Source organism: Xenopus laevis, chromosome 2L, assembly GCF_017654675.1.
Source record: "Xenopus laevis strain J_2021 chromosome 2L, Xenopus_laevis_v10.1, whole genome shotgun sequence".
Lineage (NCBI taxonomy): Eukaryota > Metazoa > Chordata > Amphibia > Anura > Pipidae > Xenopus > Xenopus laevis.
Window position 1 is genome coordinate 120828641 of NC_054373.1, and position 26567 is coordinate 120855207.

At 38.5% G+C, this 26567-nt stretch overlaps 2 protein-coding genes and 1 long non-coding RNA gene across 12 annotated transcripts in view; 1 reads left to right on the forward strand and 2 right to left on the reverse strand.

Annotated features, from left to right (window-relative positions):
* Positions 1–6449, reverse strand: part of LOC108708454 (guanine nucleotide exchange factor DBS) — a 140518-nt gene extending 134069 nt beyond the window's left edge. For 3 of the 4 annotated variants that reach the window (XM_018247178.2, XM_018247175.2, XM_018247180.2), the window contains exon 1: positions 6043–6449. The gene's annotated coding sequence lies outside the window, so the exon portion shown is untranslated. The remainder of the gene's footprint in view (positions 1–6042) is intronic. The other variant, XM_018247172.2, reaches the window with a different exon arrangement.
* Positions 6446–17259, forward strand: LOC121400024. The gene is made up of 3 exons (XR_005965490.1): positions 6446–6747; positions 7078–7178; positions 17148–17259. It is a non-coding gene; the product is annotated as an uncharacterized LOC121400024 (long non-coding RNA).
* Positions 13276–26567, reverse strand: part of LOC108708455 (phospholipid-transporting ATPase IH) — a 97864-nt gene continuing 84572 nt past the window's right edge. For 2 of the 7 annotated variants that reach the window (XM_018247182.2, XM_018247183.2), the window contains one exon: positions 19399–20068. In XM_018247182.2, coding sequence (XP_018102671.1) covers positions 19814–20068 — 255 coding nt within the window. In that variant the 3' untranslated portion in view covers positions 19399–19813. The other 5 variants (XM_041582391.1, XM_041582390.1, XM_041582388.1 and 2 more) reach the window with 4 other exon arrangements.

Sequence of the window (26567 nt, forward strand, 5' to 3'; positions counted from 1 at the left end):
GCACCATCTTCCCTGCTGTCCCAATGGTCCTTGACCATACTGTAGGTCCATTTCAGCACCAGTACAGTACTATTCTATCAAAATTCTATAAGGGTCACATATTCTGCCAGAGAATATCCACTCCTCCTTCAAGGCCAAAATATCAATGGAATCACTTGATTCTTAGCATCGGACACTTCTGCAAACAGAATATTTAATTATTTTGATTGTTTTAGTTTCCTGGATATGGGACTGAAAAAGGTTGACTGGACTGAAACCCAATTACGTGGGTGTAGAGTTGCGATGTTATCACAGCAATAGCTGAAGAAACTTCCTATTCTTGCCCCTGGTTTCTTAACACAATAAACAGGCAGATATTCCCATACTTTTGGTAATACAGTGTACTTGGCAGTTATGGGATTATCAAATTGAGGAAGCAAAAGTTGGTGTTATGACTGCAGACCATCATGTGAGAATTACGTCTGCCTAATGATGCTTATATATACAGTATTTGTAGGACAAACTTATGGGACCATATGGTGAATTTTGGAATTTTTGGGTGATTTCCTTAAAGGGGTTGTTCAACTTAAGGGGATACTGTCATCGGAAAAAAACTGTTTTTCAAAATGAATCAGTTAATAGTGCTGCTCCAGCAGAATTCTGCACTGAAATCCATTTCTCAAAAAAGCAAACAGATTTTTTTAAAGGTACAGGATCCCTTTAACTTCTAGTATAATGCTGAGAGCCACAATCTGTGACAATTTGCAATTGGTTTTCATTTTTTATTATTTCTGAATTTTGAATTTGAGCTTTTGAATTTTGAGTTTGAGCTTTTTATTCAGCAGCTCACCAGTTAGTTATACCAGCAATTTGGTTGCAAGGGTCCAAATTACCCTATCAATCAGGCACTGATTTGAATATGATTAAGAGAGGGCCTGATTTGAAAGATGAATACTCAAAAGTAGCAACAACAATACATTTGTAGCCTTACAGAACATTTGTTTTTAGATGGAGTCACTGACCCCCATATGAAAGCTGTAAAGAGTCCGAAGAAGAAAGCAAATAATTCAAAAACTATGAAAAAGAAAAAAATGAAGGACAGTTAAAAAGTTGGTTAGAATAATCCATTCTATAACATACTAAAAGTTAATTTAAAGGTGAAGCACCCCTTTAATGCGCAATACAAATTGTGTTTACTGCTGAGAAACACCTCACACCCCTGTAAGCACCGCTTTTAATTATAAGCAGAATAACAAGATAGCTACAACTATTCATCTGCTGATCTGAAAAAATAAGGGCATGTGTAGATTCCACCAGCATATTTCATCCAGTGGAAAAATATTAGATAACCCTTCATGCCCCCTGTTATTGACAAGAATGGAAACACCACTGCCACCATTGGTAATAGGTTGTTTTGTCCCTAAAACTACCACATTTGCATTTTCAGGACAAAAAGCACCGATCAAGTGGTTCCCATTCACACAAATGTCAGGCTGCAAGGAGAGGCATCAGGTGTAGACCACAGACCTAAGGCTAAAACTCAACATAAGTGAATAGCTTTCAGATCTGTGCCATTAGCTGCTGCTGATTAACCACTGAAACTGTTCTGCTACCAACTCTATTAGATCAGGAAACTTCATGTATCTCCTGTAAAGGAAACAAACAGATACATACCAATCTGCATGGAGCTAATCGAATCAAGTACTAATTGAATCCAGACTAAGTAACAACCACGAAGCCCTATCTCCCATCACTTTTTATGATGAAGTGTTCAGTGCCAATATTTTACATCAAACACTTTCCGGTTACCAAGCATGTTGAAGCCTAATGTCATTAAGCTGGACATCTGTGAAGTAGTAATTATATTTTCCTTAACATATAAATGACAAATAATTTAATCTGCATGAATAGCGACTGTTTTTTAACCAAAAATTGCATTGGGTGATAACTCTTCTGGCCAAACAGTGCATGTGCTTGTGTAAACGGTGTTCTAGGTTGTGTCAGAGGAAGGCTTGTCTTTACTAGCGGTGAGGCATAGTGCAAAGTATGACAGTTCAAGCTATGGTCCTTCAGCTATTGTTAAACTACATATTACTGCAATTTACAACATTCACCAGCCTTACAGTCTATTGCACACGGGGTGTTTTGAGCACCAATGTTGTGACAGAAAACAGCACTGGTCAGAAATACCCCTTTCCTTCTGTTGCTGTAATTAAGTTTTTTTTATGAAAAGCAGTCTTGCTGACTTGTGGCAGCCAGGACACTTTCTATTATATACCATTACTAGGGGTAACAGGAAAACAAGGGTGCTTTGGCTGTTGCTGCCCGTTGCTGTTTTACACTGGATAGCAATGGCAGACAAATTACCCATGTGCCAATAGCCTAAACTGGGCTCTTTTTTTATTTCTGTTTAATTCAGCCTGTCAAGCAGAAGTCAACAAGAAAACCAGTAGATGCCAATTAGTATGGACTGCCCCACATGACCCCAGACTGTTCTATTTTTTTTCTTGAGAAATATTTATCTTGTATTTTTTTTCTGCTAGGGAGAGGCTGTTTAAAGGGGTGGTTCACCTTTAAGTTAACTTTTAGTATGTTATAGAATGGCCAGTTCTTATCAACTTTTCAATTGATCTTCATTACTTAAGTTGTATATATTTTGAATTATTTGCCTTCTTCTTCTTCTTCTGACTCTTTCAAACTTTCAAATGGGGGTCGTTGACCGCATCTAAAAAACTAAATGCTCTGTAAGCCTACACATTTATTATTATTGCTACTTTTTATTACTCTTCTTTCTTTTCAGGCCTCTCCCATTCATATTCAAGTCTCCTATTCAAATCAATGAATGGTTGCTAGGGTCATTTGGACCATAGCAACCAGAATGCTGCAACTGCAAACTGTAAAGTTGCTGAATAAAAAGCTAAATAAGTCAAAAACCACAAATAATAAAAAATGGAAACCAATTGCAAATTATCTCAGAATTTCACTATCTGTTTCATACTTAAAGTGATCTCAAAGGTGAACAACCCCTTTAAGACAAGTTATTTATCACGTGGTCTACCATAATGTTATCCAACAGAATTGCAGGATGGTCTACCCACTTCAGGTGCCATACATGTCTGCACAATTAGGCAGTACAGTCAAAATAAGCTGAACCACATAAGGAAATCTGTATGGCCAGCTTAAACGCCAACAGCCAAGGAATGTAGGTTGGCACCAAGCAAGGATGGGAATTGTTCTGTGTAATCATCACCAGGCCCTTCCAAACTCAGCAAGAAGATGAGTTGAGCAAGTGGAACAAGAACAGTAAGTACTGGATGTCAAGCTAGTAGGAGCCTGATGAGTTGAGGGAACCTTGTTGACCCTAGGCTGGGATTCTCAAAGGTTGCATTTTGCTTACTGTGAGGGACCAGAGCAGTTCCAGTGGAAACTATCTGAAGCCCATTTAGGGTGAACATTTAGAAAGTATGCTTATTTGCTCTCCTAGATCCTCCTGGAAAACTAACCTGAAGTTTTTAAGCTTGAGATTTGTGGTGATCGTTATTTGCTGTCCTAGATATTCTTGGAACTATTGCTGAATGGTTTTTACTTTAATTTTTTCATATATATATATGTACATTCGTTATTTCCTGGGGTGGGCCTTCAAATTAAGTCTGAAACCCACTGCCTCATGGGAGATTGTTCTTTCCGTCTATAAATACACCACCAAGCCAAGTTAGTAAACCCACACTTGGAGCACCTCTTTAACCAAGGTGAAAGTGAGAAGACATGTAGAAATAAAGACAGTCCTGTCTGGTGTCCTGTAATTAACACAAGAGTAACCTTTGATATCTATTTTCACATCTTTGATTTGATGTAGTTCAACATCCCTGTCTGTCAGCAACGGAAATGACTAAGTCATTGATCATCTAGTAACTTGGTCAATCAGGTAGCTTTGGCAGAACACTGGAAACTGCAAAACAGACAAAACTGTAACATTGGAACACATAGACAGATCTAAATACCTGGACAGGGCAGCGAGTGGAGAGAGAAAGGGATAAAAAGCAGAAGGGAGAGAACGTGTACATCTTTGTTTGGAACAAAGTTCACTTTCCTGTGGAACCAATGACAATATGGAACCACAGAGGTTGCTCTGGCAGGTAGAGTAGTATTAAGAAGGATTTGGATGAGTTTTTACAAACAAGAGAAGTCAAGGTTACTCCCTATTAATTATTAATCCATACATGTCCAGGGCGATTCAGAGACTGACCCTCCTGTTGTTTGGAGGATTTTAGCTTTGTGAAATCAATTATATCTGTAGGATACTATGTGAGAGTGTGAGAGTTATACTGTGTGAGAGTAATAACTTATTACTATATTAGTACAGTATGTCCTCTGATGACAGAAGCCCACCACCCTGTCACTGGGGAGATTGGCTGGAATGTTTTTCTTTTTTTTTGAAAGTCTTATATCAGGCAGTAATATCGGATACACATGTGCTTTCAAACTGTTACAGAATTGCCAAAATCTAAATGTAATATCCAGGGACACTTTGTTGCGAGACATAGAATATTATATATTACATCTGTTAAATAATTGACCTGATTATAGATGATACATTTATTTGCATTTACAAGAAATACGGGGGGGGGGGGGGTGAGTTCTGAGGTATTTAGAGGAGGACACTAGGCTCCATAACGGAGAACAAATACAGCAGAGTGTGTATATCTGATGTAAGACTAAAGTGATCTGCTGGCACTAGCAAACAAAGATTTAGCCGACTGCAGCACACACTAGATACATAAGCTAGAATATATTAAAGAGAAACTCAAACCAAAAATTTTATTTTTTGCATCATGAAAGTTAAAAAATATGTTATTCTAAATAGCTTCAAATTTAATATACATTGATTTAACATTTTAAATGTTTTTTTTAAAGTTGTTGCAATTGAAAACAGTATTTGTTTGGGACTATCAGTATTTCTGTTTCAGCAAAACCCTCAGTCTTCAAAGTTAAAAGCAATTGTTTTGTTTGGTGGCTTTTTTTCCCCCACTGCAGGGGAATGTAAAAGTTGACACTATTCCACCCTATAGTGACAGTACCCATGGCAATGCACTAAATGCAGATGGAAAGCAGCATATTGCGTCTTACCTGTGTTTGGTGGTTCAGTGCAGTGGGTACTGTCACTATAGAGTGGGAACTGTTAGCCCAAGGGTTCACTTGTAGAGAAAAGCATAACAATTCACCAAACAGGTCACTGCATTACAGTCACAACCAGCAGTGCAATAAATAAAAAGGGATAGACCAATAACAGTCTTCAAAAGAGATTATATTTACCAATAATAATAAAACCACGGACATATTTAAAGCATACTGGAAAGCCACATTTCATTTCTATGTAAAAATATGTGGCCAGTGCTCCCCCTTTTGATGTAACAGTTATAACAAGTTACAGAAATGACTAAGAAAACAAATTGACAATTAAATATTATTTGTTAGACCGTTCTTGTAGTGTAAATGTGCAGCACACTGTGCCAACACTTGTTCCACGGTGTCAACTCAGTTGTGTCACAGAATTTCATATCTATCATGCGCCCAGAGCATAAGCACAGCCTATAACTTGTTACTGTTACCGTTTACCTATTAAATTATACGAAATTTAACACTAATTCTACTTCTTTGCATGAACAATGATTTTCACATTCAGAATTGAAAGATATTACTAGTGTTATTGATTGGAAAAACTATAACCTCAAAAAAAAAATTCTTATAATAAAACTTGAGCCCTTGCTATGTAATGGATATAGCACACTTCTAATAATATTCTACATAACAGCATATATAATGGATATAGCACAGTTCTAGTAATATTCTACATAACAGCATATATAATGGATATAGCACAGTTCTAGTAATATTCTACATAACAGCATATATAATGGATATAGCACAGTTCTAGTAATATTCTACATAACAGCATATATAATGGATATAGCTCACTTCTAATAATATTCTACATAACAGTATATATAATGGATATAGCTCACTTTTAATAATATTCTACATAACAGCATATGAGAAACTTACTGGCTTTGATGTGTAGAATCCACGCAGACACTAACAGGAGTTCAGTTTTGTACTGACTATTCACAGCCAGCAGAAAGTGATGGTATGAGAGAGACTCTGGGCTAAAGAGCTGGCACTCAGGCTACCAGTCAGCAGCTATGGGCAGTCTCGGTCCTGTGTGCTGCCCCTGGAGCTGCCACTGCATTCCCCGCTCTCCTGGGATGTACCTGGACTGCAGGTGTCTATACTCCACCTGCCACTGACCGACCCTGCCTGCAGCGCTTCTCAGAGTCTCAGAGTCCAGACCGTAGGACACCGGCTCATACATTCCCCATTTCCCAGATGCTCAGGCGTTCGTGTCCGGCTGTGAATACCGGTTGACTGCAAAGACAATCCGGCCATTCAGATTAGCGGAGGTGTGGGAATGGGAGAGGAGGTGCATAGGCACCAAGTGGTTAAACTCTGCGGACTGATGGAGCTGCAGTAACTTTATCGCCACCTGCTGGGGAAGTTTTGTATAGCGCGATGTTCGAACCCGAGAAATCAGCACGTGACTCACTTCCGGTCCCATCAATCTCCCTTGAACTTTCTGCTGCTGCTGCTATTGGTGTTGTTGTTCAGCTGCCCAGGTGCCCCGTGTTCCCACACAATATACAACAGCAGCAGCAGCAGCAGCAGCTCATTCTCTCAGTGCTGAGCCCATGGGAAACCTACAAATTGTACCAGGTCTCATTTACTAACATTCTTACCTGTTACACCTGTTTTTTTCTTGTATTGGTTGGGTGAAGACCATCTGTAGTCGATTTATTAACAGGGTGCCATGTTACTGTTGAGGATGGGTGTAACTTGCAATATCGTTTCACAGTGATAACCATGGATTTTCTATTTGCTAGTCTTTACTTTTGCTTTCCTAACTTTCATGGCACAGAAGGATAGTGAAGTTTGTTTTGGTCAGATAGAACAATCCAAAAATCAAGCACTAAAGAGATCGAAGTCCGTTTAAAAAGTGACATTTATTCCATCATCATTAAAAATATTGCCTTTATCATCCCATAGGCTGCATGCTTAACGCGTTTCGTGGCTTCCTCAGAAGCTTCTACGTGTAACTGCTGGTATCGCGGTGGATGTGATGCACATGGGAGACACTTGTGATACTGGTAAGTGCTCCCACAACTATATATCTTGTTTTGGTCAGGAAAAACTAAATTCACACCTGACCCTAATCCACAAGCTTTATCCAGCACCTAACCCTAACTCACGAAATGTTGGTATTGTAGGACCCGTGCCCATCCCGTACCCAAGTCATCTTGCTCTGTACACACCTCTGGTTCCAAGACTATTCAGAAGCAGAGTACTTCCCCTGTCTGACGGTCTGACCTACACCCAACCCTTACCCACAATGCTCACCCAAAATTCAACCCAAACCCTCCCAACCAGGGGCAAACCGCAGGTCACCTCTGGTATTGAAGAAGTCTTTATATGTTTCAGGACATGGAAGTAAGGACTGCAGGTGCTGGGCTATAATTTGTGCAAATACAGCACTGATACATTGAGGGGCCTATTTATCATGCTGTGTAAAAATTGGAGGAAAACATCACCGGTGATCAGCAATTAGATTTCGACAGTTACCTACAAGTTAGAAAACAAACGCAAAGATCTGATTGCTTACTGTTTGCACCGGTTTTCCACCAATTTTTACACAGCATAATAAATAGTCCCCTGAATGTGATGTCAATACTTGGCAGGCCTGTGGGGGAGCTGTTTGAGCCTCTGTGTACTTGAAATGTAAGGGCTTGTTTTGAATCTTAGTGTATGTGTAGGAGGTAGGTCTCTAAATAAAACAGAGCAAAGAGAGTGGGTCACTGATATTGTGGATGGAGCTATGATGGGGTAAGTGTGATTACATTGGGGTGGGGCTATTGTATAACTCAGATCTAATCAAGTTGATTTCTGCCTGGTTTTCAGAAGGTTGAGAACTGGGCAGAAAGTATAAAAATGGACTACCCCTTCAAAAACCGTGCTATTCAGTCCAGTTTAAAACCTGACAAGTGGCTTCCCCTACATACCCCCCCCAACTGTCCTGCTTTTTGCGGGACAGTCCCGCTTTCAACAACCTATCCCGCTGTCCCAGATTGTGAACTTAATGTCCCACTTCACTGTGGCTCTTTCGGCTCTTCCATTTTTTTACGCTGCGCTTACCAAAAGTTAACATTGTCTCGCGAGAAGAGACTATGGGGTATATTTATCAAAGAGTGAAGTTAGAGATCGCCACAGACCACTAGAGTGAAATTCCACCACTCTCCATTTCTATGGTATTTTTAAAAGAGTATTTATCAATGGGTGAAAGTATTTATCAAACCTTTGAAATGGAGAGTGGCGGAATTTCACTCTAGCGGACTATGGCGATCTCTAACTTCACTCAGGGCCGCTTCTGCCATGAGGCAGGGTGAAACCCGCGCCACAGACGGCAGCGATCGGCCAGTTACAAGGGGCAGCAAAAAGTGGCCTCTTGTAACTTTAAGAGCCGAACTTCCGGGTTTTAACCCGGAAATTCGGCTCCGCTAGTGCAAAGAGCGCTATTGCGCTCAATGCACTAGCGATACTGCCCCCTGAAACCCGCTCCGACGCTAATTTTTAAGCGCGGAGGGGGGCGGCAGCAGCCCCAGAATCGGCGCTGACTTCACTCTTTGATAAATATACCCCTTAGACCGTGACATCATGATCCTAATGCTCCAGAAGAGGAGATGCATAATGCACTACTGCAGTTCTGCTCCGTGTGTTCTCCAAACTTGTGTTCTCTGTGCTGTGCTGCTGCTGTCATTAAATCATGTACAGTACATGTCACAGAGCATTGCACACTGCAGGGGAAATTTCTGTCTAAAAAGGGGTGTGTTTTTGTTAAACGGGTGTGACCTATGCGGGTTGTGGTCATCAAGTGGGCGTGGTCAACTTTTTGTCCCTCTTTCTTATTTGTTAGGAGGTATGTCCCTTGTACACCTGGGCACCCTTTCTGCACATTACATAGCCTCTAGAAGGGTTAATGCAGCCCAGGGCTGGGTCTGTTCAGAGTTGGGAGGGGGCTATTTAGAGTTACACTTTTCCTGACAGTTCTCTTATTGGCCAAGGGTGTCAGGTGTCCTAATCTTTAAGAGAGTCACAATGTGGTCAGGGTCGGCCTGGGGGCCCACCGGGGCTGCTGTTCCAGGTCCCCCCTCCGCTGCACCTCCACGCTCTTGCGCTTGTGCGTGCTGCCGTGCACGCACTATGTTTTTGCCGCGACCGCCTGAAAAGGGAGGTCTCGGCAGGAAAGAAGCCACCGGAACTGAGATATGGATGCGGATCTGGCCCGCCCGGGCCCACAAGAGCCGGTGGCCCACCAGGTTTTTTCATGGTGTCCCGCCAGCCCAGTCCGACCCTGAATGTGGTTCTGTCTCTTTGGACTCCACTTAGAGAACCTGAGGGTTTGATGAGAGTTAGACTGCAGATTGCTAATAGAGAAGCCAGAGACTCCAACAAGAATAGTAGAAAGGGTTACTACAGTGGGTGTCATTTACCAGTGTAGACACTCAAACGGTTCCCTTGTACTCCAGGGACTGGACACTTGCTAGTGAGTACTACTACAAGTTGTACCTAATTCCAGTGGCATAACTAGATATTACTGGGCCCCACACAAATTATTTTTCAGGCCCCCAAAATTTCTAAAGGTTGACTTGTTTTACCAATATCTATTGAAATTGTATATGAATTAAGCCCTCATGGGGCCCTTATACCTCCTAGGCCCCCCCTGCAGCCACAGGGTCTGCTTCCTCTGTAGTTTCGCCCCTGTCTAATGCCCTGCAGTCTATAGTCCCTAGGGGCCCAAAGTCTCGTTCACTAATTCTCAGATTATATTTTCCCATTTAATTTAAAAAGACATACCCAAAGGGACAGTCCTACTCACATACAGTATGATGAAATGCAAGTCCCAGGAGTATGAGAAGTGGGATAGGGTCTTTTAATGGGACTTTGTCTCACCAGGGAGGTGGATACAGGACCAGGGTCTGAGTAGGTGACAGGCCTAGTTAAGATTTAGCTAGTTGCAATAAGTTTCAGGTTGTAGTCGCTCTAGGAGCGAAAGGTAGGCTCAGGGAAGGCAGATGAGCAGCTCTTTGCTCCGACGAGTTCAATGGAGTTAGGACCCTGCAGTGATTAAAGGGGTTGTCACCTTTATATTAACTTTTAGTATGATGTAGAGAATGATATTTTGAGACAATTTGCAATTGGTTTTCAATTTTTATTTGTGGTTTTTGAGTTATTTAGCTTTTTATTCAGAAGCTCTCCAGTTTGCAATTTCAGAAATCTGGTTGGTTGCTAGGGTCCAAATCACCCTAGCAATCATGCATACGTTTGAATAAGAGACTGGCATATGAATAGGAGGGGGCCTAAATAGAAACATGAGTGATACAAATAGCAATAACAATATATTTGTAGCCTTACAGAGCATTTGTTTTTTTAGAAGAGGTCAGTGTCCCCTATTTGAAAGCTGGAAAGAGTTAGAAGAAAAAGGCAAATAAATGAAAAACCATAAAAATGAAAAAAAGACGAATTGAAAAGTTGCTAAGAATTAGCCATTCTATAACATAAAGTCAACTTAAAGGTGAACCACCCGTTTAAGCTACTAGTGTAGGGACACAATTTAGTGAACTGAGGACCAGCTAGGGTGCCTGGCAGCAAGATTCCACCATGAGGATCGCCTATACTGATACAGAATCACTAGGGAGGGTTGTGTTCACAACTGTTAGGTTAAACCTAAGTGCTTTCTTGTGATTCAGAAGCTGTTCTATGTTATGCTTCATAAGCCATCTAAGTGAATTATTGCTGATGTTACCAGATGATAAACTGCCTTGGAGTTAATAAAGAAGTTCATTTGTTTGCAAGAAGCATCTGTGATCCTGATCATTTGTCGATTGACAAATATTCAACGTGTGATCTTTCCCCAACTGTCTGGCTGGTATTCATTCACTATGAATGTGAGAAGAATCAAAGGTAATACAGAGACTGGGAGTTGCTCTGAGTTGTTCCCCAAATACTGGCTTGCAAAAAGCACACTGTAAACAGCATACACCTTTATCACATATATATACCTTCTATAACACACCCACGGCTGGGCTACCTGTATTAGCTTTTTATTTCTTGCCCATGCCTCTCTTTCTGAACTCATATACTGCAGATCCTTCCATATATTAATGTTTTCCCATAACATTTCCACTTTGGTTACAATTTCATGATACTTCACATGTGGGGGATGAAGGGTTGTTGTGCAGAAGGGTGATTACTAGTCAGAATTCCAGAGGCTTTCCTGGAAATTCTATAGCATAAATGCCTATTTGGCACAAACCCCGTGACATGACTGGCAACATGATTTGGCATATTTCCTGCAAAAAAACCCCCAAAAAAAGTCCCTCTAATTTCTTTTACCATCCTAACTTTTTAATAGCATACACTTCAAGCATAGTTTTTATCTGTTGGGATGTAAAACATTTACTACTTGACAGTCATACTGACAACAGCATGTCGGTAGCTGTAGTTTCCCAAATACAATATCTTAGTGAAAACAATTAGAAAAGAATATCTTCTCTGATTAACAAGCGTTCAAACTGATACGTAAAAATATCATGTTTGCTTTTCTCCAAATGATTATCTATGTGAATGCCTTTTCGTTTTAAAGAAAAAAAAATGCTCTCTGTAATAAGTAGAGCTGATTTACAAAAGCAAGGTGAAGTGCCAAGCGTATAAAAGACCCAAGGTTTGCTGAGCTGCAGTAACTTGTAGAAACCAATAAGATATTTAAATTCTACCTTCTGTAGGTGATTTGACTCAAAGGTTTCTAGACCTCGGGATCTGTCAGTGCTGAGATGCATTATTTTAAAGATGCGATGGGGGAGGTTATTGAATTTATAGTTGGAGACATTTAGATCCAAAGTAAAGACAAAGTGGCACGCATCACACCATTGTTACAACAGGGTTACAATACCATAACTACCAGTCAGGCAAATACAAACTTTATTGATGAGTAAAGGAACCTGGCATAGTTACACATTTTTTTTTTTTTTTAGCAGTTGTTTTTTTCCTTCAGAGCAGTTCAGTGAGCATTAAACTTGGTGGATTCTTTTATAAGTTATACTCCAGAATATTACCAGCAAGTCAATGCAAGGAGTGATGCAGTGAATTAAAAAATCAGTGTAAGAAGAAAAGTGGTGTTCTTTTAAGCCATGCAGGCGATCTTATTTTCGAAGAGGAACAGAAATAAAGAAGCAAATGAAAAGTGTGAAAATGGGAGAGAATAGATCAAATATTGTGTTGAACTACTAGTGGTCTGAAAATGGGGCTTTTGCTAACTGAAGTCATGGTAGGAGACTGTGGGACCATTATAGTTAATTATATATAATATATAACAATTGTATGTAGGCCTACATGAGTTGTGGCAAAACTACAAAACTGGTTTCCCTAATCTAATGAAAGTGAGTGAGGGTGAGATTTAGGGATAATGCCTATATATATATATATATATATATATATATATATATATATATATATATATATATATATATATATATATATATATATATAGTACAAAGCCGACATACACGTCACTGGTTATGCTGGCCTGGGTGCAGTTCAGGATGAATCCATAGATCGACAGGAAAGGAATCCGCACTCTCAGGGCTTAAAGGAACAGTAACACCAGAAAATTAAAGTGTTTTAAAGTAATGAAAATATCGTACTGTTGCCCTGCACTGGTAAAACTAGTGTGTTTGCTTCAGAAAGACTACTATAGTTCATATAAACAAACTGCTGGTAGTCAGGGGACAGCCATGCAAAGCTGAAAAAGGAGAAAAGGCACAGGATACACAGCAGATAACAGATAAGCTCTGTAGTATACAATGGGGTTCTTCAGAACGTATCTTATCTACTGAGTGTCCTGTGCTTGAATGGCTGCCCCCATGGCTACACAGCAGCTTGTTTATATAAACTATAGTTGTGTTTCTATAGCAAACATCAGTTTTACCAGTGCAGGGCAACATTATACATTATTGTCCTTTTAAGCACTTTCATTTTTTGTTGTTACTGTTCCTTTAAGGTGAAACCATAGGTTGTTTAGTGGGTGGAGTCATAAATATACACACCATTGATATACCACTTAGATACACCGCTGTTGCTTTTTAGATAAACAGTCAGGACTAGAGTTGAGAGTATCTAGTAAATACAAACATGTTCATGTCAAAAACACAATTTAATAAATGTATTATATTTAATACATTACACTACCCTGTTACAAAAAATGTACTGTGTAAAACTGACAAGAGCTGCAGATAGATTTCTGCTGAATTTCTAAGTAAAATACAGCAGGTTGGGAGTCAAACCATCAGATATCATGAAATCATCCATCCAGACAAAAACAATCCGTGTAACACGAGAGCTTCTGAAAGTCATTTCCATCGTCTTAAACCCAAACCACTAAAGGAAATGAAGATAAATAATAGTTAAAATAATATCAGCTAGTCTGGAATAACATGGCTGAAACAAGCCAAGGAAGAAATATAAAAGGAAGAAAGGAAAAACAGAAGAAGTTATGGGTGTAGAGTAAATGTAGGAATATTTGGAAGGAACAGCATCCATAATTATCGAACAAAATAACTTTTTCATGTCTCACAACTACACAATAATCAGTGGTGCATTTTAACCAAGGACAGTTTACAAACATATGGCTAAGATTCAGTGAAAGATTGTGGATATTGTATATTACGATGATTGTTTCCAACAATTTTCAGACAAACATTTACTAGTGTGTAGTTGTTACAATAAGAACCAATGGGATTCCCTTGCAAATGCAAATGTTGAAAGCAAAATTGCACAGGTCTCGTATGGACTGATGTGTAATTGTTCAGTAATCAATCATAGGGTTCAATATGGGATTACAAGAAGCCAGATACATGTCTCAACTGGTAGAGAACATTTGCAAACCAACCACTTTTGGAATGTTGATGTCCAGGCTCAGTGGCATACGTAAGTCAATGGCAGAGGTCATTATGCTATTTTGAAGTTTCTGTGGTTCTGCATTGGAATTAATTTCAGTCTTTTTGGGCAAAAATAAAAAAAATGTAAAAAAAATTGGGCTTTGCGGGAAAAAGACAGAAAAAATAGAGCTATTCAAGAAAAAACCCTGATTCTGGTTTTCAGTCGATTTTATTGAGTTTTTACCCAAACCGATTAAATCAAGCTTTTTTTTTTATAATAAATAAGGTAAAATCAGGTATGGGAGTTTAGTCATGTTTTTTTAATTGAAATAATTAGATAAATTTTGATTTTAGTAAATAATCCTCTTTATATTATCTTCTGCTTGCTTTGGATGCCAAGTGCCCCCAACAATACTGAAAGCAAGCCACTTGTATGTCGGCGTTGGCTTGTATTTAGCTGACTCAATGTGGGCACTGCTGCTAAGTAATACATTCACTGGACATGTTTAATCATCCCTGAGATCTTCTGTAGTGCAAGAAAAACATTCTGCCTTTCTTTAAAACTGCCATTTGATTGACATCAGTGCATGAACACAGAGCAAGTGGATTGTCAAGTTCATCTCTTTATTAACCTCGCTCTACACAGAATTAACGTTTTGAGAAAAAGGAACAAGGATAAAATGGAAAACAGTCTGTACAAAAAGGACTGTGCTTACAGGTGGGTCTATTGATGCTTTTTTTTCGATGTAGATGTCACTTATCCTACTCACACAGACACTTTTCAGCTGAGAAGCAAATAGTAGCTAAGACAGCTCTAGCTTCACAGCACAGTGGTGACTTATAAAGACAGAACATAACTAATCATAACATTAAGTAAGGTGCCAGCCCCAACACAGGTTCTTCCATGCTGCTGCATTCATGAGTAGTACTGAATATTACTATGAATGAATGGAGGAATGAGAGATAAAGTAACATTATTCAACTGAACTCTTGGGCAAGTGAAGAGTGATACACAGCAGTGATAAATGCTGCAGGGCAAAATGTCAAGTTAACAACTGAGAAATAAACATGGTGATTCAAATGCAAAAAGCGATGACTGAAAGTTACTGGCCAATACTGCCTTTGTATCTCCATGTTACAGGACATCTCTATTTGTTGGAGTTTTCCAGAAAAAAAACCAGTGAGATATCAATTTACACTGTACAGGCAGCTAGCAATGCAAACATACATATGGGTACATAGAGTACATACTGTATAAATCTTTTGACATACACACAAAGAAATTTCATTCTATCATTTATAAGGGAGACATTATGGCTTCGCCCCTTCACTTTCAAAGAGAAATCTACTTTCATGTTGTAATCTTGTGCAGATCACCCTGTGGCCCCAGTGATCATACATTCCATTGGAAAGGCAGGTATTCTTCCAGATTTCCCAATATAAAGTGCTTCACAAAAAAACAAATTGGTTTCAAACCCAGTACAGGAAAAATTATGGTAATTTCTGTATAAACATAAAATGGGAGGGCAATACAGACACAGCATCACAACATTCCATTGCAAACTCTGTGGTTTATAAAACACTAAACATAAAATACCCTGGTCCATAAAATGGAAAGATTTAGGCCTATTGGTCTTTAATGGGGTAAAAAATCAGAAACAACTTCCCAAGGTGTAATGTGGGACTGCAAAGTTTGTACAGCATTGCACTTATATCTGAAGGGAAACGATCATGAAAATAAAAACCGAATAGAAGCTGAAATTTTTTTTCAGAAATATCCCCCTCTCAATAGTCTGTTGCTACATGCAGGGTCGTCATAAGGGGGGCACAGGGGGTACAGTTGTACCAGGCCCAGGACCATCCAATCTTGGTTACCAAATAAAAAGTTGGGATGTTTTAAGTGCCCCTCCTGCCTTTCATGGCGTCACATGATCCCAGGGACGAGCTCTGTCCACCCACGTACAGGACATAGATATAAGATTCGTCACTACATAACTTGTACAGTGACACATGTAAATTATTTAATCACATGTCCATGTGGACTATCTTATGTGGGTAAAACGGATTTATCTTTAAGGCTACGTATGGATGCACATAGATAAGCTATAAAAATAGCTTTTAGGGATCAAAAAACAACTAGACCTGTAGCCAAGCATTTTTTAGAGGCAGGACACAGACTACCAACTTTTAGGGGCACATTTACTTAGCTCGAGTGAAGGATTAGAAGGAAAAAAACTTTGCATTTCGAAGGTGTTTTTTGGCTACTTCGACCTTCGACTACGACTTTGAATCGAACGATTCGAACTAAAAATCGTTCGACCATTCGATAGTCAAAGTGCTGTCTCTTTAAAAAAAACTTCAACCAACTACTTCGCCACCTAAAACCTACCGAGCACCAATGTTAGCCTATCGGGAAGATCCTCATAGGCTTTCCTAGCAATTTGTGGTCGAAGGAAAATCGTTATCGATATTCAAAGTCGAAGGATTTAACTTCGATGGTCGAATATCGAGGGTTAATTAACCCTCGATATTTGACCCATAGTTAAAGTGCCCCCTAAATTCATAGCAATTGACCACATCCCAATGCATAAAAGGGGTGGTGATCGTTCATCTATTGCTGCAACGGGAAACTTTTTGGATTAAGAAATTAGGCACATTTTCACAAGGGGAATTGAATGAATACTGTTCTTTTAATTGTTTCCTAGATAGACGTTAAAGTATTTCTACTTATTCATTAACATCTTAGAAGTGGCTTCCCCTATAACCTTATAGCAGTGTCTAGCTGTGAGAGGTGAGGGAAAATAAGGTCACTCAGGAGGGGTAATGAGGTTTTAAATGTTTAAACTAATTTATTATGGCAATACATCTTCATACTCTAGTCCATGAATCGAAACGTTGATGTTAACTGATATGAAGCCTTAAATTCAATAAATGGCAATTGAACAGTGCTAGTTCAATTAAGCACAGCACCCAGAGCGATTTAATCTTTATACAAGGAGAGTGCGGGCATTCTTTATATATATATATATATATATATATATATATATATATATATATATATATATATATAGTATATATTGGTAGTACTTACAAATGTTTTTGGGTTCTAAATTGAATTTGCTCTTACAGGACAAGTTCGGGTGGAGAAGACCTTCTGGACTTAAAAGTGGCATAAATGCTGTGCAACAGGCAGGTGCTGGTTTTTATATAACTTTTTTTCAAGCTCTTTTACATGACAATGTAAGTATGGGATTTAATATTTGGAATCAAAACATTTAACCATTAAATAAACCCAATGGGACTGTTGTGCCACTAATTTATTAGTTAGTTAGGATCAAGTACAAAGTACTGTTTAATTATTACAAAGAAAAATGAAAAGATTTAAATAAATTAGAACAATTTGCTTAAAATGGACTATTAGGGAGAGGGCCTTCCCCTAATTTGGAGCTTATTGGGTCTCCATATATGGGATGGCATTCCCGTGTACACTTAACTACACATACGACAAAATATATTACACATCTATTTAAATACATATGATATTACACGGTTAAAGTGGTGATGAAGTGCATTTGCTTTTACACACCTTTATAAACACTACCAGCAGAGTGAAAAAAGTAAGAGTAATGAGATAATGTAAACTACAGTTTAAATTATATTTATTATTATTATGTTTACTAAGGATTTGATTTTAAGTTGATTTGATTTTAGATGTTATATGATTTGGAATTATTTTTGAATTTAGGGTAAATGGTTACATGCAGATCTGTAACTTGTTTCCAGGCTAATTACATTTATTCCCATTTTATTTGCATCAAACGCGAAGGATTGGAATTTCAAATCAGAACACTGGTGTGTACTCGAATGATTAGCCTGCAGACTAAAGCTCTGGAAAATATTTTGTGCCTACTACACTTCAAAGAGGCTTCAACATTTGATTAGAAAAATAATAAGTTGTGCTATTCATTTTAAATGTACTTTGCCCTTTACACGTCCTAATAATTAGAAATGCAGGTTTCTGTAATATATATTCGAAAAATATAATACACTATATATACAAGTGTATTATATATTATATATATAATACACTTGTTAAAAGCTCTCAGGTTTTGTGGGAGTAACACACATCACTTTTACAGTAGGAAAGTTACGATGGACTGAAATTAAATTTAAATAATATCACATTTTAGATCTTCTTTCAATGCAGGCGAATGTTAAAACAATGGAGCTTCTAAACACAACTGGAAATAGTTAATGTGATACTGATCTGTTTCTATAACAGACACGATCAGTATTGGTTGTAATAAACCACAGTATTTCTTTTTAACCCCTAAAATGCCCTCAATCCCAGGGCTACTTGCCTTTTCTGATATTCAAAGTAGCCTTTTCTGGCACACGGGTTCTGTCAGTCACATTGGGCTGGGGGCTGCATAATCCTTCAATAGGCTGGACTACTATTTACATTTTTAACTCCAGTCTATTGAAGGCTCACACCAAACTCAACACGACTTACAAAAAATCTCCCTCTCTTCTCATCACTGGGTGCATGATGGGTAAACAGCACTGGGCTGGGAGTAGCTTAAAGGCAGTTTGGCTAATAGAACCTTGCTGTGATTCACTACATGTAATTCTGATGGGTTTCAGTCTGTTATTAGAGAATTGACAGTGAAAGTTAAAATATAAAATAAACAATAATTATCAATATTATTTTAAATATAGCGCATTCTGGTGCTGGGGCGACTAATCTCCCTGAATCTGCTTGTGTGGCCAGACCCTAATAGTATATTTAGTAGTGACTGTAAATACTAAAGAACTATGAGAGAAAGGGATACAGAAGAACCTACACAACAAGAATGACATCCAGAGAACATTGTGAGCGCTACATTTTTCAAACAGGACTGCTACACATTAGCATTAACAATGGGTTAAGGAATTGGACTGCAAATCTAGGGTTCTGATATTGTTTGGAAAAATACATAATTCATACACACTAGAATCAGCAGCTCCTATAGCCCAGCGATATTGTGAACTGTTTTGGTTTTGTAACAGTCTTTCTGTAATAAATATGTGAAAAAAACCTGACGGCTGAAACATATACAAATTTAAACATGTTGACATGTAAGGACATCACTTGGGCCTATTCCATAATGTATTAAGTACTGAAACCAATGCATTCAGTTCTGAAAGGGACTTATTGAACAGAGCTGCTGACAATACATGGGCTGCAAGACACATAGACACATAACACATGCACTAGAAATCTATCTCTACTATGGGGAGTACTAGAAGTACAAAATAAACCCATTTGGCGACTTACAATGACTGCTAGCCAGTATTTCTGGAAAAAAAATGTGCACAAATGCAACACCAGCTTCTTTGGTGACCGACAGAAAAAAAGAGAGAGAAAAAAAGAAAGCATGAGCTTTAGTTAGATGACTAGTGCATTCCACTCTGCACTCTTAACTTAGACAAACAAATCGATCACAGATACAATACAGAATTATTTAAAAAAAAAAAAACTAAAGCGGACATGACTATCAACCCATAAAATCTCTGGGTAGGGAATAGAGAATCTATAGTGCTATCAGTCCCACAGTACCAGACTGTGGAGATTGTTCTTTGCTGCAGTGCTTAAAAATAGAGGCCAAGGCCAAGAGAGCCGAATCCTCTCTCATAGTCAGGCAGCTGAATGAGTCCAAGAGGCAGAAGTTCTATTACACAATCGATTTGCTGCATCCTCTACTAATTCAAATATACTTAAAAATAGAGTTCTAAAGGCTTGCAGTGGTGATCTGTCACACAGATGTTTCCAGCCCTGACCTGCAGAGGTAAGAGCCTGCGTTGGAATTATAGCTTGTGTTGGAATAGCCAAAAAGGTAGGGGGGCTTTAAATAATCATTGTTTTGCCAGTGAGTGAGCATCACTTTTTTAGAAAGAGAATTAGACCTGCTGGATGTAGCACTGTTGAAGTCGTTGCTTTGGTAGGTTGGGCTTTGCATTGTGGCAAGAGGGGTAAACTCAGAAACCTCCTTGGACTTCATGGAAACATCCTGAAAAGAGAAAACACAAGTTATGGGAAAGGTTGGGAAATGCAGGGCACATATACTGTATGATATTAAAGTGCAGCACCAACTAAATTTAATACAACAACACTTTACATAATATGTATAACTTGCCTCCTAACTGATCAAGAGCAAGAATTAAACCTTCAATGAATCTTCAATGAATTTTCACAGTCTGATATTAGTTACTGACTCTAAACCCTCTGCAGACTGAACCAGTAGTTTATTGGATTGTGTTGAGGGCCAAGCTGACTGATACCTGGGTCAGGATTAGTCAGATATCTAATGACGGGTTTAGAAAATCTCATTTGGAGTTGATGTGGCCCACATAGGCCCCTAATACAATTTTCCAAAATTCAAACTACCTATATATTTAATAAAATATTACAATTCTACCTCTCAACTAACATCTAGATCAGCATTCATCTTGTTTTATGCCTTTGCATGCAGGCTAATCTCTCTGTAAATGTATTATACTTTTGATACAGTTTACTTATAGAAGTAAGGACTTTTGGTAAAAATGTTAGAAATAAAGACGCAGATGAGTTAAACAGCAGATACCTGTAATAAGAAAAAAACTTCCATTAAGCGATATATGGTTAAGTTGTTGGAAAAGTGGAAAGAAAGAGGATGATTGGGATAGATAAATTGTAAGGATGTTCCATCCAAGATTATTGAACAATTTACCCATGAAGCATTAAATGAATCGGAACATTCAGATTATTTTAGATCCACAGAAAGACATGTATTGGATCATGTATGTACATGTATTGGATCGTAACACCTGAGCGTTGGTGTAGAACATGTGTGTGTGTGTGCATGTGAGTGAATGGGTGAATGAGAGATAATGCAATTACCTTCTGTTTTCTATACTTTGCATTTCTGTATGTGTATTTAATTAGCATTTTTTTCTCCATTGACTGAAAATCAGATAAAAACTAATTAAATAACTATTTAAATAATACTATATATATATATATAATATATATATATATATATATATATATATATATATATATATATATATATATATATATATATATATATATATATATATATTTGCTTGTGCCATATTATCTATCCAAGAAGACACGTCAATGTCAACACGAACTGACAAATCGTTTTGATGGGCTATTTCCCTAGGTGTTATATTCAGCTCAGGAGTGCTCTGTACAAATACAGTTTACTAACTGTAGAACTGCCTTACCGATGCATTTGTTGTGTCAGTACCCACTGTTTGGTGGGAATAGAGGTGCTGTATAGGACTTATGCCACTCAGGATCAATAATTCTCAAGACGTTGTCGATTAGTTACCATTGACAACAATGAATCACTAAAGACAGCAATGGCCAGTGGATTACTCAGGTCCATTCCTATAGTAATGAATGGCTATTGATCAACAATACCTTTGGAAATTCAGCTGCAGTTACTTTTTAAAGACAGCATAGCATCAAATAACCTACAATGTGCAACATTAGCTTGACATAACATCCGATACAATTAGCTGCACACACTGAATACTTCTCAGGCATGTGCTTTTATAATATATAATTTATTTTATAACATTTTTAAAAAAAGTGAGTATAGCACCAGAGAAACTGTGTCATTACAACTCAAAAACTTTAAATGAATACTGTCATGGGAAAACATGTTTTGTTTTTTTTTTTTTAAAAAAACGCATCAGTTAATAGTGCTGCTCCAGCAGAATTCTGCACTGAAATCCATTTTTCAAAAGAGCAGATTCAATTTTGAAATCTGACATGGGGCTAGCATATTGTCAGTTCCCCAGCTGCCCCCAGTCATGTGACTTGTGTTCTGATAAACTTTAGTCACTCTTTACTGCTGTACTGCAAGTTGAAGTGATATCACCCACCTTCCCTCCCCCCCCGCCCAGCAGCCTAACAAAAGAACAATGGGAGGGTAACCAGTAGAGATGTCGTGAACTGTTCGCGGGTGTTCGCGAACCGCTCGCATTTTGGGTTCGCCATTGTTGGCGCTTTTTTTTGCCCTCTCACCCCAGACCAGCAGGTACATGGCAGCCAATCAGGAAGCTCTCCCCTGGACCACTCCCCTTCCCTATAAAAACCGAAGCCCTGCAGCGTTTTTTCACTCTGCCTGTGTGTGCTGAAGAGATAGTGTAGGGAGAGAGCTGCTGCCTGTTAGTGATTTCAGGGACAGTTGAAAGTTTGCTGGCTAGTAATCGTTTTGATACTGCTCTGTTATTGGAGGGACAGAAGTCTGCAGGGGTTTGAGGGACATTTAAGCTTAGGTAGCTTTGCTGGCTAGTAATCTACCTTCTACTGCAGTGCTCTGTATGTAGCTGCTGTGGGCAGCTGTCCTGCTTCTGATCTCATCTGCTGACTGCTGCAATAACAGTAGTCCTTGTAAGGACTGCTTTTATTTATTTTTTTGTTGTTTTACTACTACTACTACTACTACTATAAGAGCCCAGTGCTATTAGTCTAGCAGTGTTGGGGAGTGGGACTGGTGTGCTAATCTGCTGCTCCTAGTAGTTCAGCAGCACCAACTTTAATTTTTTTTTTTTAATATTCATTTTTTTTTTATTTTACTTTTTTTATTTTACTACCGCTGTAGTAGTGTATAAGTTGACCTTTTAGGCATTATTTGCCCTGTAGGCATTTTTTGCCCAGTGTGTTATTCAACCAACTGCCATCTAGCTGTGTGACCTTGTTCACATTCTGTCTAAATATCCATAATATTACCGTCTCCAGAAAAAACACCGGAGTGACTTTTTTCAAGCAGCCATAATATATTTTACGTAATCCGTATCCACCGCTGTAGTAGTGTATACGTTGACCTTGTAGGCATTATTTACACAGTGTTTTCTTCAACCCGCCATCTAGCTGTGTGAGCTTGTTCACATTTTGTCTAAATATTGATAATATTATCGTCTCTAGAAAAACCACTTGAGTTACTTTTTTTCAAGCAGCATTCATATATTTTACGTAATCCGTATCCACCGCTGTAGTAGTGTATACGTTGACCTTGTAGGCATTATTTGCACACTGTTTTCTTCAACCCGCCATCTAGCTGTGTGACCTTGTTCACATTCTGTCTAAATATCCATAATATTACCGTCTCCAGAAAAAACACCGGAGTGACTTTTTTCAAGCAGCCATAATATATTTTACGTAATCCGTATCCACCGCTGTAGTAGTGTATACGTTGACCTTGTAGGCATTGTTTGCCCAGTTTTTTTGGCCGCAGCCACTGAAGCACAGAGGCCAGAAAAAATATGCCATATAAATGCTGAAAATAGTCATTTTTTGCCATACGTTGACTCAACGTATATGGCAAAAAATGACTATTTTCAGCATTTATATGGCATATTTTTTCTGGCAACTGTGCTTCAGTGGCTGCGACCAAAAAAACTGGGCAAACAATGCCTACAAGGTCAACGTATGGCAAAAAATGACTATTTTCAGCATTTATATGGCATATTTTTTCTGGCAACTGTGCTTCAGTGGCTGCAACCAAAAAAACTGGGCAAACAATGTCTACAAGGTCAACGTATGGCGAAAAATTACTATTTTCAGCATTTATATGGCATATTTTTTCTGGCAACTGTGCTTCAGTGGCTGCGTCCAAAAAAACTGGGCAAACAATGCCTACAAGGTCAACGTATGGCAGTTGTTTAAAGAGAACAGTAGATTACTAGCCAGCAAAGCTACCTAAGCTAAAATGTCCCTCAAATCCCTGCAGACTTCTGTCCCTCCAATACAGAGCAGTATCAAGCAGATTACTATCCAGCAAACTTACTATCATCTGTCCCTGAAATCACTAACAGCTCTCCCCCTACACTATCTCTTCCAAGCACACACAGGCAGATTTTTCAGATACATTTTTGCCCTTGATCCCCCTCTGGCATGCCACTGTCCAGGTCGTTGCACCCTTTAAACAACTTTAAAATCATTTTTCTGGCCAGAAATTTTTTTTTTAGATGTTAAAGTTCGCCTTCCCATTGAAGTCTATGGGGTTCGCGAACCGTTCGCGAACCGCTCGCATTTTTGCGCAAGTTCGCGAATATGTTCGCGAACTTTTTTTCCGACGTTCGCTACATCCCTAGTAACCAGACAGCAGCTCCCTAACACAAGATAACAGCTGCCTGGTAGATCTAAAAACAACACTCAATAGTAAAAGCCAAGACTGTTAAGACATTAAGTTGGAGAAATAATAGCCTGCCAGAAAGTATGCATTCCAATTGATTATGGATACAGTATATACTGTATACATACACACATGTACATAAAAGCACAGCAAGAAGTTTGGATGAAATATATACAAAGAGATCAAGCACACACCAAAGAGGAATCTATAGAGGCCAGGCCAGTGTACAGTACCTATGTAAGGCATTTGCTGCACTTATCTGTCAGCAGCAGAAGATTCTTCCAAAAGTGGCCCTTCAATGTTCGGCACTGTACGTAAAGCTGAATTTTGTTTCTTCTGCAAGGATGAGAGGCAACACTAAGATATTCACTAAGCATACCTAGAAATGGTGATTATTTTCAGCAATTAGCTTGCCTTTATAAAACGTATTCACTAGCTGAATGTCTTGCCCTAATTGAACAAACTATAGCAGCCAAATTATTGGTATAAACCAATACACTATATGGCCAATAGAAGGTGTACATGCCTTCTAATGATTGGAATTTGATATTTAGGCCAGACAGACACAAGTAGATCGCATAATAACATCCTTAACAAATTTCTTCTCTGGGGCATTAATTTGAGAAGGGACCTTACCTGTTTCAGAAGGATAATGACTCTGTGCACAGGTTAAAGTCCATAAAGAATTGGGTTGCAAAGACTGGAAAAATGTGAGAACCCTGACTTTATTCTAAGCGGCAGATTTATCAAGGGTGGAATTGAAAATTCGAATTTTTTAATTCAAATTTCAAGTTTATTTTAGTGTAATTTGACTAGGGATTTGAGTTTCAAAAAAAATTTATCATGTACTGTCTATTTAAGAATTCAAATTTGACTATTCTCCATCTAAAACCTGCCGAATTGGTGTCTTAGCTTAATTTGGAGTCATTTGGTGGACTTTTGAAAATCAATTTATTTTTTTTGAAAAAACTCGAATCAAATTCGATCAAATTTGATTCGAATTCGATTTGAGTTTGCAGGTTGATCTTATTCACCTGAATATAAAAAATGCTAATTTTTTAATAAATTTTGCTTGGTCGTTTTTTTCTCTAATTTTGAGTTGATGGGAGTTGATGGGAGTTTTTAGAAACTCCCATAAACCTGAAATTCAACCCTTGATAAATATGCCCCTAACTGAATCCCTGTGGAATGATTTGGAACACAACTGTGTTTGCTATTGTGATATTAACTGTATAGTTAGTATAGGTATGGGTATATATAATTTATGTGAAAGTATGGAGGGGTGTGTGTATGGATGCTGGGTTTTCATTTGGAGGGGTTGAACTTGATGGTCTTTGTCTTTTTTCAACCCGCTTTAACTATGTAACTATGTAATCAGAATAATGTATATAGTAGTAATAAACAGCATCAAGGCAATATTTTCAAAACTGCAAGTGTTTCATTTATTAGCAGTGTCAACACTACGGGGCAAATTCACTATGCGCCGAAGCACCTAACGCTAGCGTCAATTCACTAACGTTGGTCATTTTCGTTACTATGCAAATTCACTAACGAACGCTGGCGTAAATTCGCTAGTGTTACTTCGCACCCTTACGCCTGGCGAATTTGCGCAACGGACGTAAGTACGCAAATTCACTAATGCGCGCATTGTACTGAACGCTACCTTTTACGCCAGACTTCCTTCGCCACCTCAGACCAGGCGAAGCGCAATAGAGTAGATAGGGATTGCTTCAAAAAAAGTTCAAATTTTTTCTAAGTCCCAAAAAACGTTGGCGTTTTTTCTATATTATGGATGATAGGCTGAAAAAGATTGAAAATTTTTTTGGGGCTCCCCTCCTTCCCCCCTACATTTCCTAACTCATGGCAACTTAACTATACAGTGGGCACATGTGTAGGGCAAAAAAAAAATTTAATTTGATGTTTCCCAGGCATTTGTAGTGATTTACGTATTCCTCCATTGAAATTTGAATTTGGCGCCGTATGCAAATTAATCAACGCTAGTGCAACTTCGCAACCTTACGCTACCCCTGAGCGCAACTTCAGATTTTAGTGAATTTGCGGAGCGCTGGCGAAACTACGCCTGGCGAAGTGCGGCGAAGTTACGCCTGCCGCAACTACTAATCTTTCTCAAGTGAGAAAGGGTTATACCCGAAAAAAGGCAATTTCAAAGAACTACTATAAGTGATAGCTAAATGTTTACAGGCTTTAGGGCCATTTTAATTAGTGAGAGAACTGTAAACACTGGTATGCTACAACTCCCTTTCTCCTTTTATTACTACCTGCCATAACTTTCTTTATAGAAAGCATCCTTTCATAGTTACGTTTCACTTTCTATCATGACTGTGCTCACACAGTGCTA